The 17496-nt window shown below is 36.2% G+C and overlaps 1 protein-coding gene and 1 pseudogene across 2 annotated transcripts in view; one reads left to right on the forward strand and one right to left on the reverse strand.

Moving 5' to 3' along the window:
- Positions 1 to 6: 6 nt before the first annotated feature.
- Positions 7 to 9143, reverse strand: LOC103255811 (annotated as a pseudogene). Its single transcript, XR_504043.2, has 2 exons — positions 9007 to 9143; positions 7 to 526 (listed from the first exon to the last, which is right to left on the reverse strand). The product of XR_504043.2 is annotated as a ferritin heavy chain pseudogene (transcript).
- Positions 9144 to 12064: 2921 nt separating this feature from the next.
- DYNC1I2 (dynein cytoplasmic 1 intermediate chain 2) overlaps positions 12065 to 17496 on the forward strand; it is a 37916-nt gene continuing 32484 nt past the window's right edge. The window contains exons 1-2 of the mRNA XM_008053759.1: positions 12065 to 12076; positions 13087 to 13177. Of these exons, the coding sequence (XP_008051950.1) occupies positions 13098 to 13177 (80 nt within the window). The 5' untranslated portion in view covers positions 12065 to 12076; positions 13087 to 13097. The remainder of the gene's footprint in view (positions 12077 to 13086; positions 13178 to 17496) is intronic.

Below are 17496 nucleotides of genomic sequence, written 5' to 3' on the forward strand. Positions count from 1 at the left end.
CAGTAGTGACTGGTTCACATTTTTTTCCAAGTGTAATGCACACTCCATGGCAGTCAGCCCGGTCTCTCAGTCATCACAGTCTGGTATCTTGATGTCCTGAAGGAAGATGCGGCCACCGCGTTGGTTTGCAGCTACATCAGTTTCTCAGCATGCTCCCTCTCCTCATGAGATTGGTGAAGAATGTATTTGGCAAAGTTCTTCAAAGCCACATCATCGCGGTCAAAGTAGTATGACATGGACAGGTAGACGTAGGAGGCGTAGAGTTCCAGGTTGATCTGGCGGTTGATGGCGGCCTCCGAGTCCTGGTGGTAGTTCTGGCGCACCTGCGAGGTGGACGCGGTCGTCATGGCGGCGGCTGAGGACGGGCAGGGACGGCGGCGCGGCGGCGGCGGCGGCCTCGAGGAGGGCGGAGGGCGCGGAGAGGCGGTGGCGGTGGTGTAGGGTCAGCCGGGGCGAGAGACGAGCGCCGGGTTCCGTCCAAGCACTGTTGAAGCAGGAAGCCACGGCGACTCTCGGCGCATGACGTCTGGGTTATATTTTTAAAAATAGTATGAGGTAGGGATCCAACCTGTATTTTCTCTATGTAGTTAGTTATTTTTCTTAATACTAATTATTAGTCTATTTTCTCCCCTACTGATACCTGATACTGCCTTTGTCATACAGTAAGTTTCCATATATTCATGGACATTTCTGGGCTTTCCATTTTTATTATGGATCTATTTGTCCAATTCTACACAATTAGCCCAGTTTTAATTACTGTGACTTTGTATTATATCCTAATTTCTGGGACTATAGGAAGTTACCATCTGTTCCTCTTTTTCAAAATAGACTTAGCCTCACAAACATTTTTCTTTTCCTCAAAAAAATTAGTTTGTTTTTTCCCTCATAATCTTGTCATTTCAAATGTTGCGTTTAGTTATATGTTTTCAATTTTTAAAAATCTAGAATATCCTCCACACACATAATGTTTTTTGACCCATGATATCTATTTGTTGAAGAGAGTGGTCCAATTGGTCTTAGAATGACCCACCTCCTGGGTTTGTCTGATGGCTTCTCACATTTAGCTTGTTGTTTCTCTATCCCTTGTATTTCCTCTAACCTGGAAATTCGATTTAAAAGCTTGGTTTGCTTCAGGCTGAACATCTTTGGCAAGAATATCTTAGAGATAATGTTGTATGCTTCATTTTGCATCACATCAGTAGCACATATGGATTGTTGTTGAGCTGTTAGTAATGTTAAAGTTAATTATCAAATTGTGATACAATTGTGATAGATCCCTCCATTATAGTTACCCCCTTGTAACTAATAGGTAGTAATCTGAGGGTGACACTTAATTATAATGTGACTATTTTTTTTTTTTTTTTTTGAGTTGCAGTCTCACTCTTGTCACCCCGGCTGGAGTGCAGTGGCATGCTCACGGCCACCGCAGCCTCGACCTTCTGGGCTCAGGCAATCTTTCTGTCTCAGCCTTCCAAGTAGCTGGAACCACAGTTGCACGCCACCATGCCTGGCTAATTTTTGTGATTTATTGGAGAGACGTGGTCTCATCAAGTTGCCCAGGCTGGTCTCAAACCCCTGGGCTCAGGCAATCCTCACACCTCAACCTCCCAAAGTGCTGGGAATACAGGCTGAGCCAACAGCCGGGCCCAACTATTAATTTCCTAAATTAATCTTTTACTTAATGTTATTGATACTCACTGATGATTCTTATCTAAGTCAATTATGTAATTAGGAGTTGCAACATTGTTTTTGTAATTCCACCATTCTTTCTACATTTATTGACTGAAGATCTTGTGTAAAAGGGAACCTTCCCTCAATAACTAGGACTATTTTGTTACCTTAAATGTTAGAAAAGCAGGAAATGTTTATTTTTTTCACTTTAATTACTGATAAAATTACTTCAACAGTGGCAGATGAGTTTTTGCATGTGTATTAAACATAGATTAGTTAATATTTTATTTAGGATTTAAAAAATATATACTTATAAGTGATTTGCCTGTAATTTTCTTTTTAAAATAAATTGGCCATCATGGTTATGGTTCTGTTTTGCTATTTTGTAGAACAATTTGTAAAAAGATAGATATTAACCTGTTTCTTAAAAACTTGATAGAATTTAATTGTAAAACTATCTTAGATTACAACTTCTCCACAGGGAGTAGAGAGCAGGGGTTATTCATCATTTCAGGTTTTTAATATGGTTATAGTCTGTTCAAGTTTTTTATTTCTTATATTAATATTTTTTGTTTTTTCACCCAAAACGGCAGTAAACATTTATTATCTCTCATTGTTTATGCCAGTCCGGAATTTGGTAGTGGCTTAGCTCAGTGACTCTGACTCACGGTCTTTATGGGCCTGAAGTCAAGATCTCAGTCAAAGCTGTAATCATCTGAAGTCTTGAATAAGTTTTAAGGACTTGCTTTCAGGACAGCTTATACACATGGCTGGTGAGTTAGTGTTGGTTGGTAGTGGGAGAGCTGAATTCCTATCTATGTGAACCACTGCTTGAATGTCCTTGCAGCATGTTAGTGGGGTTCTCCCAGAGTGAGCAATCCCAGAGAAAAAGAGAACCAGAAGAAAGCTATGGTTTTTTTTGACTTACCCTTGGAAGTCACAAAGTACTACTTCCACCACATTCTGTGTGTTAGAAGAGAATCACTAAGTCCAGCCCACATTCAAAGAATTTGTGGGCATTCTGTAAAACCACCAAAATATTTATAGCAAACTCATAGGTCTCTTCATATTTTAAGACAATTATGTTCTTTTTTTCTTTTAACTTATTAATATAATGATTTATATGGATAGGTTTTCTAATGTAAAAGCGTGTTTACATTCTGGAATAAACCCAAATTGATTATGAGATGCTATTTTTCTTATACATTGCTGCATTAGTTTGATAATATTTTATTTAGGAGTTCTTTATCTACATACTCATTAGAGAGGCAGGTGTATAATCTTTTTTCCATTTACTATATTTTGTCTGGTTTTATTATAATCGTTCTACCAGCCTCATTAATTGAGTTATGTGGTTTTCTACCTTTTTCTATTCTCTGGAAAGGTTGTATAATTTTGGAATTTTTTATTTCTTAAACATTTGTTTGAATTTTCCCATAAAATCATTTGGGTTCTTGTATCAGTTTTGGCGTTTTATTTCTTGTATGAATTTATCTGCTTCACCTTAAGTTTCAACTTTACTAGCATAGAGCTATTTATAATTCCTTAGTAATTTTCTATTCTCAGTACATGTACAGTTATTTTCCCTTTTCCATTTTATACCTTGCTCACATTTTATCTTATTTTCCTTGCAAGAAGTTTGTCTTAATTAATTTTTCAAACAACCAGGGTTTTTTTCCCTAATTTTCTTACCAAACTTCTTGTTTCCAAACCATTTTATTCGTATAGTAAAGGTGCTGACTGATCTGCGAGTATAACCTCAAATGGATCACATTATTACAATCCTGATAAGAGATGATGAAAAAATTTAGATTGGTATGGAACACATTTGATTGAGAATTTGGGTGTCACTAGTATTCAAGTTGCATATTAAATTTTCAGTTTTGTGCTGAAAGACAAATGAACCTTAAGTATAATTGGACTTTTGTATTGTTTCTTGTCTGTTTGCACTTCTTTGATCCTTATTCTAATAAAACTCATGCTTCCTATATCTGACAGCAGTTATGTTATTCAGACATACCAAGAAACTAGAGAATTAGGTATAATTTTTTAAAATGTTGAAATTCCTCAGAACATCCCTCAAGAATTTGTGACTGATACGGGTAAATGAATGTTATTTGTGATACTTGTGAAATACAGTTTTTGATGCCCCATGTATATAGGATTTTAATGTGCACAGATAGGAAAAGGGAAGAACCTTCCAGACAGAAAGTGAGCAGAGACATGAAAATTGAAAAGGTTAGGGTATACTCAGAGAAATAGCAAGTGATTCACTTTGGCTGCCAGAGTGGGAGGAGAAAGAATATGGAAATTGAGGGTAAGCTACATTGTGAAGGAACTGTTGGAAGATCATTTACAGGTCTTTCCATACAGGAAAGTGATGTGATAAGAGCTCTTCTTATCAGCTTTAAGCTTTTTTTAAAAAATGAGGGCTGGGTTATCATTTTGCATATAAAGCTGATTATAAAACTAATATGGTATAAATATATAACCTAAGATTCAGGTGATTTGGAATGTCCCATAAATTTGACTTTCCTTTGAGCCAATTAGAACAACTTGACACAATGCTTTCTGAAACCCAAATAGCTAGTGTTTCATTATTTAGTTCTAGTACTTTAAAAAATGGTTTATCTATTCATTAATTCAAAAAAATATTTGTTAAGCACCTTCTTAAACCAGACTTGGAGACGGGGTTTTGAACGATACAGACAAGAGGCCCTGCTCTTTTGGAGCATGTGTTCTTATAGGGGAGATAGATTCTCGTGGTGATATGATAGAATGAGACTATAAGGGGTAACATTAGACAGGGTGTTCAGGAAGTTTTTTTTTTGAGAAGTGGACTTGTAAAGTGAAATCAGAAAGTCCAGAAAGAGCCAGCCATGCTAAGTTGAGAGGAGGAACATTCCAGACAGAGGGAATGGTGAGTGCAGGTTTCTGAGTAGACCTTGGCTTAGTTAGGGTTGTGTGGTTGCATTGTAATGAAGAGAGAGGAGTAAGTGGAGACCAGATTATTTAGGGCTGCCTAAGTGATAGAAAGAGTTTTAATAGGAGGGTTTTAAGTGGGAGAGTCTCTTAAATGGGTCATTAGCCCGAACTACTATAGACTAAAGACTGGTTTGTTTAATCATAGCTATATCCTGCCTTCAGTTATCACAGTTATATCCTCAATTAGGTAATTCTGATTTTTGAGAGCTGACTCTGAGAAAAGTTTATTAAGATGAAAATATCTCTTGACAAGTTATTTCTAACCAATAAAAAACTGATTTTATCTTAATCATTTAGAACTAGAAAAAATGTGCTTTTACTTGAGGTAAATATTGTATCATTAGTACTATATTTTTATAGTTATGTAACGTGCATGTTTAGACTCTAAACTTTAGAAGGACACAGTCATACTTAGAGGTCATTCCCATGTTTTCTTTATGATAATTTTTTTTGTCTGTGAATGTAGATACGAGAGATAAAGGTAAAGGGCAAGTATGTCACTAAACCTCGAACTATTAGTTTAATGTTATTGCTAAATTAAACCATAGAGAGATAATTTAGTAAGTAGGTTCATCTTTAAATAAAAATGTCTTTATTTAGTGAATGTGATTTGCTACTGAAAGATTTTTTTTTTTTTTTGAGTTGGAGTCTCACTCTGTCACCCAGGCTGGAGTGCAGTGGCATGCTCATGGCCACCACAGCCTCGACCTGCTGGGCTCAGGCGATCCTTCCGCCTCTGCCTTACAAGTAGCTGGAACAACAGGCACATGCCATTACGCCTGGCTAAGTTTTTGATTTATTGTAGAGATGAGGTCTCACCAAGTTGCCCAGGCTGGTCTTGAACCCATGGGCTCAGGCAATCCTCTCACCTCATTCTCCCAAAGTGCTGGGATTATAGGCATGAGCCACTGCAGATGGCCTACTGAAACATTTTAAAGAACATTTTATATGTGGCTTAAATTTTGTTGTATACTTGTATTAATTACTGGGGGGGGCAGATGAGGAAAACAGCATATTTAATCTATTATTTTGTAAATAAATTGTTAGTAATTAGCAAAATTTTTTTACCAAATATATTATGTGGCATAATTTTCAACAAAGGTTTTTTGAGGGGAGAATAGTATCTTCCTCTTGATTAATATCAGTTTATCTGTTTAACTTGAGAGTTTTTGACTCTCAGTAATTAAGAGCGAAGATTCAATTCTGGTGAGGATAGAACAGCGCAGGGCACTAAACAAATATGCTTTGAAAAAGTCAAATGTCATTGCTTTAATTTCTTAATTTCTTTCTTTTTTTTTTTTTTTTTTTTGAGTCGGAGTCTCACTCGGTCGCCCAGACTGGAGTGCAGTGGCCGCTCCCGGCCACCGCAGCCTCTCTTGCTGGGCTCCGGCGATCCTTCTGCCTCAGCCTTCCAAGTAGCTGGAGCTACAGGCGCGCGACACCACGCCTGGCTGATTTTTTGATTTATTGTAGAGATGAGGTCTCGCTGCCCAGGCTGGTCTCGAACCCGCGGGCTCAGGCAATCCACTCACCTCAGCCTCCCAAATGCACGGGATTACAGGCTGAGCCACCGAGCCGGCTCTAATTTATTTCTTAAGCTCATTATATTTATTTGAAATTTTAAATAAGGTAAAGGCATGTGAGATTATGTTTATCAAAGCAACATGAGCTGATTCACACTGAGTAAAGAGTCTCATCAAATAACTAGGGAAATGAACAAAAGATCTGCTGTTCTTTGATTTAAGGATTGAAGCTTCCAAGTCAGATCTATACACAGATCCTTTCTTTGAGCTTCTTGTTTCTAAACCATTTCCCATCTCTTATTGGCAGATTTACCATTATAATGGAAACTGTAAAGGGTTAAAGTCTTTATGAAGATCTCATCACCATTAGGAAGTTAGGCTAAATTTAGCATTTCATAATCCTTAAAACACATGCCTAAGGTTTCAACATTAAGTCCAGTATTTATTATAATTTGGCCTGAAGAATGCAGAATGTAGTTGAAGGCCAAGGCTGTCAAACTTTTTTGACAGTAACCTACAGTAAAAATAATATACTCTGTATCATAACCCAAGGTGGGTATTTATTTTTCTTTTTACTATGGAATGTATTCCCTGAGAATTTATTAAATATTTTTAATTTGCAGAAGTAAAAAAGACAATACTAGAATATGTGAGTATTTATTTTTAAAAAATCAATCTATTGTTTCTTAAAAACAATTTTCCTTTTTTAAATTTGGCTAAAGGCTGGTCTCAGTGGCTCAGCCTGTAATCCCAGCACTTTGGGAGGCCAAGGTGAGTGGATTGCCTGAGCCCGCGGGTTCGAGACCTGCCTGGGCAACTTGGTGAGACCTCATATCTACAATAATTCAAGAATTAGCCAGTTGTGGTAGCGCATGCCTGTAGTTCCAGCTACTTGGAAGGCTGAGACAGAAGGATTGCTAGAGCGGCCACTGCACTCCAGTCTGGGTGACAGAGTGAGACTCCAACTCAAAAAAAAAAAAATTGACTAAGAAGAATTTGTTAAAAAAAAAAGATATGGCTAATAAAACCTCTTTTAACTTTACTTTGCTAGTAGATTCTTATTTATTTGGTCATTTTGACTGCTTTTTGTTAGATATTCTTGAGAACAGGGACGATATATTACATTTTTATCCCTGATGCCAGCACAGGCTAGACACTTAGATGTTCAGTTATTGCTATGTCATATGTCTTCTCATTTCGTAAGGCCAAATAAAAACCATTCTGCTAGCCGGGCTCGGTGGCTCAGCCTATAATCCCGCGCCTTTGGGAGGCTGAGGTAAGTGGATTGCCTGAGCCCACGGGTTCGAGACCCACCTGGGCAGCGAGACCTCATCTCTACAATAAATAAAAAAATCAGCCAGGCGTGGTAGCACATGCCTGTAATTCCGGCTACTCGGAAGGCTGAGGCGGAAGGATTGCCGGAGCCCAGCAGGTCGAGGCTGCGGTGGCCGGGAGCCGCCACTGCACTCCAGTCTGGGCGACAGAGTGAGACTCCAACTCAAAAAAAACCCAAAAAACAAAACCCCATTCTGCTTTAAGACAACAACAACCAAAACTTATTGTTTAAATTTTAAGAAAATGCGTGGTAGAAATTGAAACTTGAATATTTCATACAACACATGGCTTGATTTTTTTCTTTTACTAAATTCAAGTGGCCAGTCTTAAAACAGTTAATTTTAGACACAGCTATCAAGATATGTGATATTAAATGTGAATTTCTTTCACATCAATGATATTTTTAAAAAAATATCTTTTGTATGTATAACAACTATTGTAACCATCTTGTAAAGAAATGAAAACATATCATCATTTACTTTATAGTCTGAATCTTGTATCTATCAGTAGGACAGAGTACATTGATTACTATGATAGCTTATTATCTGAATTTTCTTTTATTAGGAAGAAACAAAAGTTTACTAGTCAAAATAAGCATTGCTTTACTTTTCTAACCCTCCCTCTCCTTGCAACTTTTGAATATTTTGAATCTGATTTTTAGATAGAGTACTTTTTATGTAACCAAGTAATTTTTCAAGTTTAGTTTAATTTTAACAAAATTTGACCAGGTACACAGTAGCTCAGGCCTGTAATTCCAGTACTGTGGGAGGCTAAGGTGGGAGGATTGCTTGGGCCCAGGAGCTTGAAACCAGACTGGGCAATATAGCAAGACATCCTTTCTACAAAAAAGAAAAAAAGTTAGCCAGACCATGGTAGCATGAGCTTATTGTCTCACATACTGGGGGTCTGAGAAGGGAGGATCACCTGAGTTCAGGAGTTTGAGGCTTTGGTGAGCCATGATGGTTCACTAGATGACAGAGTGAGACCCCCCCAACTCAAAAAAACGTTTTAGCAAATTTTTCCATGATAAGGAATATTGGTTCCTTAAAGGATTTTTATAAATTTATTTTTATGTGTTAATTTCTTTTTTTAAAAAAGTAATGCTCTGAATTACTTGAAAAGGAGAAAGGAAATGAAACATTTAAGGGAGATTAGTGGAGGATATTTAAAACCTCACTATCAAGAGAAAGAACATAGGAAAGGGAGAAATTGAGATTTCAGAGTTATGGTTTAAAGCAACGTCTTTCAGAAGGACAAAAAGCTATTTAAATGTTAATATTCTGGGCAACCCCGTCCGGTCCCCTCCCACTGTGGGAGCTTTTCTGTCCTCTCCATGAATCCTATTTTCTTAAAAAAAAAGTTATTCTAGAAACACGTGTATCCACAAGGGGGCATTATTGTAACATGGGCTGTGTTTGAGTACTGAGTATTGAGGAATTAGAAGACACCTCACAGTTTTGGGTCTTCCCAGAACCCTACTCCTTCCACTCACTGTCTTCTACCAACACTTCCACTCCCTATATTAATTTTCCATGGTCGTCTATCTTTTCTAGGTCCTTCTTTTTGATACAAGCTCCTCCTTGTTGAGAGGCTTTCTTCTACTTGAAAAATAATTGCACTGTGCTCCATCCTTTGTCCTTGAGGCTTCTGTGTAGTTCTGAGTGTTGGACCCAGACTTAATACTAATTCTAAATCTGGGTGCATTCCCAGGTCCTTTGCAGTTTAGAAATATTCTAGTTGTTTCTTCACAGGCCAGGAGGCAGCAATGTTAATTTTACATCCTTGAAAGGCCAAGGTCTAACCTGGTAGGAAAGACCTTCTTGATTGGCTTGTTGTCCTGGAGAATTAGAAATCCATAGTCTTTTTAACATTACTTACATGATTAGTAAATGCCATGGTACAGATTTCTTTTTTTCCATTTTACTTCATATTTCTTTCTTGGTTATCAAAGAAGGGAATAGGTATCTTTGCTCTAAAAAGCTGAAATTCATTAACATGTTCACGTGTGTTTATATTAATTCCTTTATTTTATACCATGTAAATCCTCTTTTAGGCAATTTTATATATAAAACTATGGAGTAAAGATAATCTGATTGAATCACTGTCTTACTAAGCAAGTCATATCTCAAATACTTGGCAAATACTAATTATTAATGGCTTATGCTATTTTCAAGGCTGATTCATAACCCATCCTTAAAAATAAATTCCAGAACTGAATCTTTTCTTAGATTTGACAACCTATGAGCTGTTCAGTTGTTTGTTTTTTGTTTGTTTTTCTTAGCTCTCGGAATGCGTACTTTCATTTGTTTGCATAAATTTGTTGAAGTCTGGGAGCATGATGACATTGCCTTATTGCATAATTATGGTATTCTTTGATTTTTCTAGACTATTTGGGCTAAAATGTAATAGTCATCAAATAGCATTATGATTCTCTTTAAAAAATTAAAAATTCAGGCCATTACCTTACTAGACTCTGGTGTGGCCACGTGTTCTTTGAACTATGGCTGTCACCATGTTTCCTAGCTTTGAACCCCTCCCCTACCTTGAGGAGGTAAATCTCCTCTCCCTCCCTCTCTCTCTCTCTCTCTCTAATTTACTTTTAAATAAACTATATTTTCTAATCTAAAAAAAAGTTAACATTTTTCCTTTGGTACCAGTAGTAATTTTCTTGTTCCAGGCTTATCCCTTCTCTAGTATACATTATTTATTATTGCAGGATTAAGTTGTGGGAAGGATAATAACTGAGTCCTTTATGGGTCCTGTTCATTATCTGGCTTAAACTTACTTATGGCAGAAAGAATATAGTTCTGGGATGGAGATTTTTAAAATCTAATTATAAATGTGAAGTCACAGTCATTTATTTTGCCTTAGTTTGGCTAAGAAACTGTGGTAATTTGGTAACATCACCATTTTTTTTTATTTCTGAAATATTATTTCAGAATTAGCTAGGTTAATGCATAGTTACTATTTAGCCTGTTTCCATAAATAATTTTGGTTAACATGTTTTTAAAATGTAGTCTTAACCTAGTAAGATACTCCTAAATTTGCTGAGTGGAGTCATTGATACTTGAAGTCGCCAGAAAGGAGGAAAAGCGTGTTGAATGGAAAAGGATTCTATAGTTCTTCACAAATAAGTTGATAGGAATTTTACTATTTTCCTTCATACTCTGTAATATATATACTTGGAAAAATTATTTTTCTAGGTATGAAGTTAAGTATTAAGTATATATAATTTAAAGAATTCAAGAAGCTCTTCTTTAAAAATATTTAATATGAATACATTATGGTGCCTCACTATAATTTAATAAATGGCCAGGCTAGATGGCCCAGCCTGTAATCCCAGTACTTTGGGAGGCCGAGGCGAGTGGATTGACTGAATCCACAGGTTCAAGACTAGCTCGGGCAACTTGGCAAGACCTCGTCTCTACAATATATAAAAAATTAGCTGGGCGCATGTTGTTCCAGCTACTTGGAAGGCTAAGGCGGAAGCATCGCTGAAACTCATCGCTGAAAGGTCAAGGCTGGGTGGCCATGAGCGTGCCACTGCACTCCAGCCTGGGCGACAGAGTGAGACTCCAACTCAAAAAAAAAAAAAATTAATAACATTTATTTGTGTTTACATCACAGTAGGCAAGCAGCTGTTAGATATTAGTTTTTATTTCTGTTTTAGTTGGGACTTAGACTAGGAGAAGCTACACAGTGAGGGGTGTAACTTAAGAGAAATTAGGGGACATTAATATTCTTCAACTTTAGATAAAAGCTGTTTTTAGCTACTTTGAATTATACATGCAGCACCTAGCACAGTGCCATTCACATGTAATATGAAACTACCTGGTCTTATAATAGTTTCTGAAAAATTTAATCACGATAGTAGAAACATTGATAGTATTATTATAATCCTTTGCAGTTTGTCTTATCAGACAAACATTTTAGCTATGTTTTTTTTTCCTTCTAATATTATTGGTTGCAAATAGAATTTGCCATTGAAAAAATAAGGAGAATCAGATTTTTGTACCTATGTTTAAGATGTAAGTCATCATACTACATTTGTACATGTTGTTTTATTGCAGCATATATAAACATTTAAACATAATTTTAAGGGTTCGTTGAATGTGACTTCTAAAACCAGACTTTTAATGAAATAATTATTTCTTTAGTTCCTATGTAATTAGGAACTTACCTTCTTTTCAATAGACTATTAAAAGAAGGGCTTTCAGCTCAACATAGAATGTATTAGTCACTTAATATTGTACATTGAAAAATTATTTTGAAAAGATACTTGGGATTGGGGACACTTATGGTAAAATTTAACCAGAAGATGGCAGTGATGATCCTCCTATACTCCCTGCAACGGTAATCAAAAAGTTTTATAAACATCATAGCATGAAATATGCTCGTTCAGTTGTTGTTATATGATGTTAAAGTTGATAATTTAGGAGAAAGCATTTGCTGTTTATTTTATATACTATGAAAAAATGTGTATTTTTCTATAAGAAGGGATTAAGAATATTTTGGGTGTCTGTATCTTTGTCTGTACACTTCAGTTTTTTCTGAATACTGGGGTAAGGAAGTTACCATAAGTCTTGCCTTGTTTAATTTGCATGCATCACTTTATGTTATGCATCATGTCTAGAAGGCATGCTGTTTTATGGCCTGTTTGCATTTTTCACCCAAATTGCTGGAAACTAATGAACATTTTAAAGGAGCCATTCCTTTAACTGCAGTCATTTCTCTAATTTGCCCTTTTCTTGGTGGCCGGGGTTGGAGTGAGTGGGGAGAGTAAAATAATTTTAAAACATTAGTTTTTGAAAGAAAAAAATTAGCCGGGCTCGGTGGCTCAGCCTGTAATCCCGCGCCTTTGGGAGGCTGAGGTGAGTGGATTGCCTGAGCCCAAGGGTTCGAGACCCGCCTGGGCAATTTGGTGAGACCTCATCTCTACAATACATCAAAAAATTAGCCGGGTGTGGTAGCGCGTGCCTGTAATTCCGGCTATTTGGAAGGCTGAGGCGGAAGGATCGCTGGAGCCCAGCAGGTCAAGGCTGCGGTGGCCGGGAGCAGCCACAGCACTCCAGTCTGGGCAACAGAGTGAGACTCCAACTCAAAAAAAAAAAAGAAAAAAATTGTTAGACAAAAATTAATATTTTAAAGTAAATATCAGAAAACTAAAGATTAAATGACTTAAGCATATTTTAGTTTAATTTTGGAAGCAATTGTAAATAATACTGATATTAAAAGTGAGAGTTAGAGGAGAAGGAATGCTCTCCTTTGAAAATTAGTAGCCACATTTGGTGATGGATGAGATGATTTATCCTTCCATAATCTTGCCTTTTTTAAAAAAATATAAATCTCAAATGCATTTTGCCAAAGATATTGCATGAATCTTCAGCATGCGTTGTTAACTTTGTCTTTTCCTCTTTCTTTCTACTGTTCATTTTCATTCATGTATTTTTATTTTTTGGTTTGCCATCTTTTTTTTTGTTAATTACTTCATGTTAACTTATTTTTGAAACGTCATAAGCTGAGCAACCTCTCCGTGTAGTAACAGCGGATACCTGTCTATTTCACTATTTAGTCCCTCCTCCTATGTCTCCATCCTCCAAATCTGTGAGCACTCCAAGTGAAGCTGGAAGCCAAGACTCTGGAGATGGCGCCGTGGGATCTAGGTACAGTAATTTTTCTTTTAATGTTTTAATAGTAGAATGCATTCAGTGCCCAAATACTGTTGATGCTTTTAAGGTACTCTAAGTAGTTGTGTTGAATTAGTCCTAACATTTTAAAATCTAAATGGCATAGAAATTATATGTTGGAAACTGAGAGAAAAAAAATTTTTATAAGTCATGCTTGATTAACTTAGTAGTAAATAGTTAACTGATATTATAGTAATTATTTTATATTAAAAATAGAGATAGCCGGGCTCGGTGGCTCAGCCTGTAATCCCACACCTTGGGAGGCTGAGGTGAGTGGATTGCCTGGGTCCGTGGGTTCGAGACCCGCCGCAACTTGGCGAGACCTCATCTCTACAATAAATCAAAAAATTAGCCGGGTGTGGTAGCACGTGCCTGTAGTTCCAGCTACTTGGAAGGCTGAGGTGGAAGGATTGCCGAAGCCCAGCAGGTCGAGGCTGTGGTGGCCAGGAGCGGCCACTGCACTCCAGTCTGGGCGACAGAGTGAGATTCCAACTCAAAAAAAAAAAAAAATAGAGATACTAACATACTTAGGTTTTTTTCTGGTTAAGGATACTTTATATTGGTTATTAAGTGAATATTTTGGTATAAATAATGTAAAATCTCTCTTGTGCTTAATTCCTTATTCACTGATTGAAAATCTAAACAATTTAGTTAACAGCCAATTCTGTTCTATTAAGTCCTTTGTTCTGCTAATTAAGATAAAAATAATGTATAAAATATCAAGAGTAGGAAATAACTGCTAAGAAAATATTGAAAATGTTACTGTTAGGTTTTTCTGAACTTTCATCTTCCTTGTAATACTGTATTTCATGTTTATTTTAGGATCCTACATACATATTGGGGCTTTCTTTTTAAAAGTTCAGTAAGATTTCAGCTTTCTTTCAAAGTTCATATTAGAAAAAGTATTACTAATTATTCCTCTTCTACACACACAGAGAGACACACACAACAGTAGCAAGTCTTTAACAGCATTGCACTTTTTTTTTTGAGTTGAAGTCTCACTCTGGCCCAGACTGGAGTACAGTGGCATGCTCCCGGCCACCGCAGCCTCCACCTGCTGGGCTCCAGTGATCCTTTTGCTCAGCCTTCCAAGTAGCTAGAACTACAGGCGCGCTCTACCACGCCCAGCTAATTTTTAAAATTTATTTATTGTAGAGATGAGGTCTCGCCAAGTTGCCCAGGCGGGTCTCGAACCCACGGGCTCAGGCAATCCACTCACCTCAGCCTTCCAAAGGGCAGGATTACAGGCTGAGCCACCAAGCCCGGGCGCATTGCACTTTTTCACTTATTATGACTGCTGAAATGAGATTAAACATAGCTAGTGAAAATCCACAGCTAATTCAGAATCCTTATTTGGGACCAGGAAGTTGAATGTCTTCCCCAGAAAAAAAAAAATCTTAACATACATTTTTGTAAGACATAAACTGTTAGAATTTTATCTTCTTTTGTGCCTGAGTTCCTCTGATAGAAGTTACAAATAATGAGTATCTAAAAGAGAAGGCAAGAAAAAAAAGAAGCAAGGTGGCTGGATGATCCATAACTCAATACTTTAATCAGTGTTTGAGTAATTAGATTATCATTAACAAATAAAAGACACATAAAGCTTACCAGTTGAATGTGAGATGTCCTTTCCAAAACTGTTCTGTGTGTAGAACCCAAATTGCAGATCTAAGCAATTCTGTATTTGGAGGTAAATGACATAGCTCTTTCATCTAAGAAAAATGAAAACTTTCTTTTTAGAAATAACGTTACTATCCATTGGCAGTAGTGGGAAACTGCCAAGGGATGGGGGTGAGATTGGCAGTTGAGGGAAACTGCCAGGGGATGGAGGGGCACACCTCATCATGTACTTGCATAATGAACATTTGTATACCTAACCCTGAATTGTACCCCACATCTTTAAAATTAAAAAAATGAAATAAAAAGCAATAGTGTTACTATCTTATAAAATAGTATGTATTATATATTAAAGGCTGTTTAGTCTAAATTCATTTTTAGGGCTTAATTTGTTTTTTTCATATTCTATTTCTATACAAATATGTCAGTATTCCTTTATTATTATTATTTTTTTGAGTTGGAGTCTCACTCTGTTGCCCAGACTGGAGTGCAGTGGCCACTCCCGGCCACTGCAGCCTCGACCTGCTGGGCTCCCGCGATCCTTCCGCCTCAGCCTTCAAAGTAGCTGGAATTACAGGCGCGCGCTGCCATGCCCAGCTAATTTTTTGATTTATTGTAGAGATGAGGTCTCACCAAGTTGCCCAGGCGGGTCTCGAACCCACGGGCTCAGGCAATCCACTCACCTCAGCCTCCCAAGGCATGGGTTTACAGGCTGAGCCACCGAGCCCGGCTAGTATTCCTTTAAACACTTAAAATCAACTGACATTTTTAAGTGAAGCATTTTTTTTCCTTCTACAACAAACATTACTGTAGTAAAAATAGTTCCCAATTTTAAAAAATTACAATATTGATTAAATGCCTTTATTTGATATTATACATTATTTTTATATAGCCACTATACTGTATACATTATGAACTTATTCCTGATTTTGAATAGTAGAAGAGATTATTTTAATGCAGTGTCAGCAGGTTTGCTTTCAGAAGCATTATGTAACATCTACTTGGTTTTTAAGATTAATATAAACTTCAATGTGTTCTCACGAGTTTTTTAGACAACCTAGAAATTATTAGAAACCCTCTGAAATATTGTAAATTGGTACAGGAAGTAAATACTGGTAAGAAAAATATTTACTCTATATAGAATAAGTATTCATCGAATTATCAAGTTTGTTAAATACTATGGTTACCACAGAAGATAAAACATTCCATGTCCCTTACTTTCATAGAACTTAAATTCTAGTGATTATATTATTAATGTAAAGTTACTATTGACTTTATTGAAAAAGCTCTAAGGGTACTGTGCTAGTTTATGTTTAGTCTAAAGCATAGATTTATTAATGATAATTTGTAAAACAGGAAAACAGGCAGTTTTTTTTTTTTACAAGTATTTGTTCTTATTAGAGAATGATTACAAAATTGGTTTTTCTGAGTTTAACAGGAGAGGAAAATCCTCTTTTTGAATGAGCTGACCTTATATCTTTTTTCTCCTAATATATACAATCGCCTTTGAGAGCACCAACTCATTTTGAAACATTAATTTTCAGGAGGGCTGTGTATATTATGTATATACACATACAAATAGAAAACAATAAATTCCACTAAATCATCTCCAGATTTTATAGAGAAGAGATAGTTAATATTGTTGATGATGGTATTGGTGGTAAAATAATACATTTCTAAATACATGATATTTTAAAAGAATGTTTAAGACTGACAGTGAAACAGAATGAACTCGTATTGAGCAAATATGATGATAATGAAAAAATAAAGACAAAAAGAACTACCACAGGAAAATGCATGAAGATCTGTGACATGCATGCATGATGCACCTGTGCACTCAACTACATTAGTTAGTCAATACGGTCTAAGGTTAGTACACTCAAGGAGTAGGAAAAGATAGACTTGACATTACAAAATATGATATCTAAACATGTTTTAATTACTCTTTCTAAATGCCAAGAATTTCTATTGGGACAATTGGTAATTTATGAGTAAATATAAAGGGCTGTTAGAAGATATTTCTCTGATTTTGCAGATTAGGAAACTACATTTCATTAAGTTCCTTGTTTACTTTATCAATCATTTTTATCTCTAAAATTTAGTTAAAATTATTCAGCTGGATAATCCACGCTTCTTGTTCCTTTTTCCCATTTTTGATCAGTTTACTTCTCAGCTTCTTAATACATTGGAATTGTACTTTATATGTCTGAAGATGCCTTTAGTAAGTATAATAATATATACTGTGCAGTACAGTTTCAGTACTGGCTGTATTTTGAGGTAAAGTCTTACTTGATTTTAGACTAAAATGACATTCTCAACAAGGAACTTTATGTCATTGATAACAGTTACAGCTCTTATATAATGTAAAGGCTGTTGGCAGAGCATTCCTTGGAGACTATTTCATAGAATCCCTTTTGGTTTAACAAAGCCTAAGTGTGTTGCTGTTCATTGCTTAGTACAAAGTAGATTTTCATTGTGGCTGCTGCTTTTCATTGCATACACACAAGTCTGTTTAAATTTCAAGATCTTTCTTTATATTTTTTAAATGAAGGATTTCTCTAGTTTAATTCATGATTGTATTTATTGATAAATTACATAGGCAGGCCAGGTAGAAAAATCATTTATTATATTAAAATATTGTTGCAACTGAAATTGTGCATTATAACATATATAAGTGA

This window comes from Carlito syrichta, unplaced genomic scaffold (genome assembly GCF_000164805.1).
Source record: "Carlito syrichta isolate Samal-C Ts95f unplaced genomic scaffold, Tarsius_syrichta-2.0.1 Scaffold288421, whole genome shotgun sequence".
Classification (NCBI taxonomy): Eukaryota; Metazoa; Chordata; class Mammalia; order Primates; family Tarsiidae; genus Carlito; species Carlito syrichta.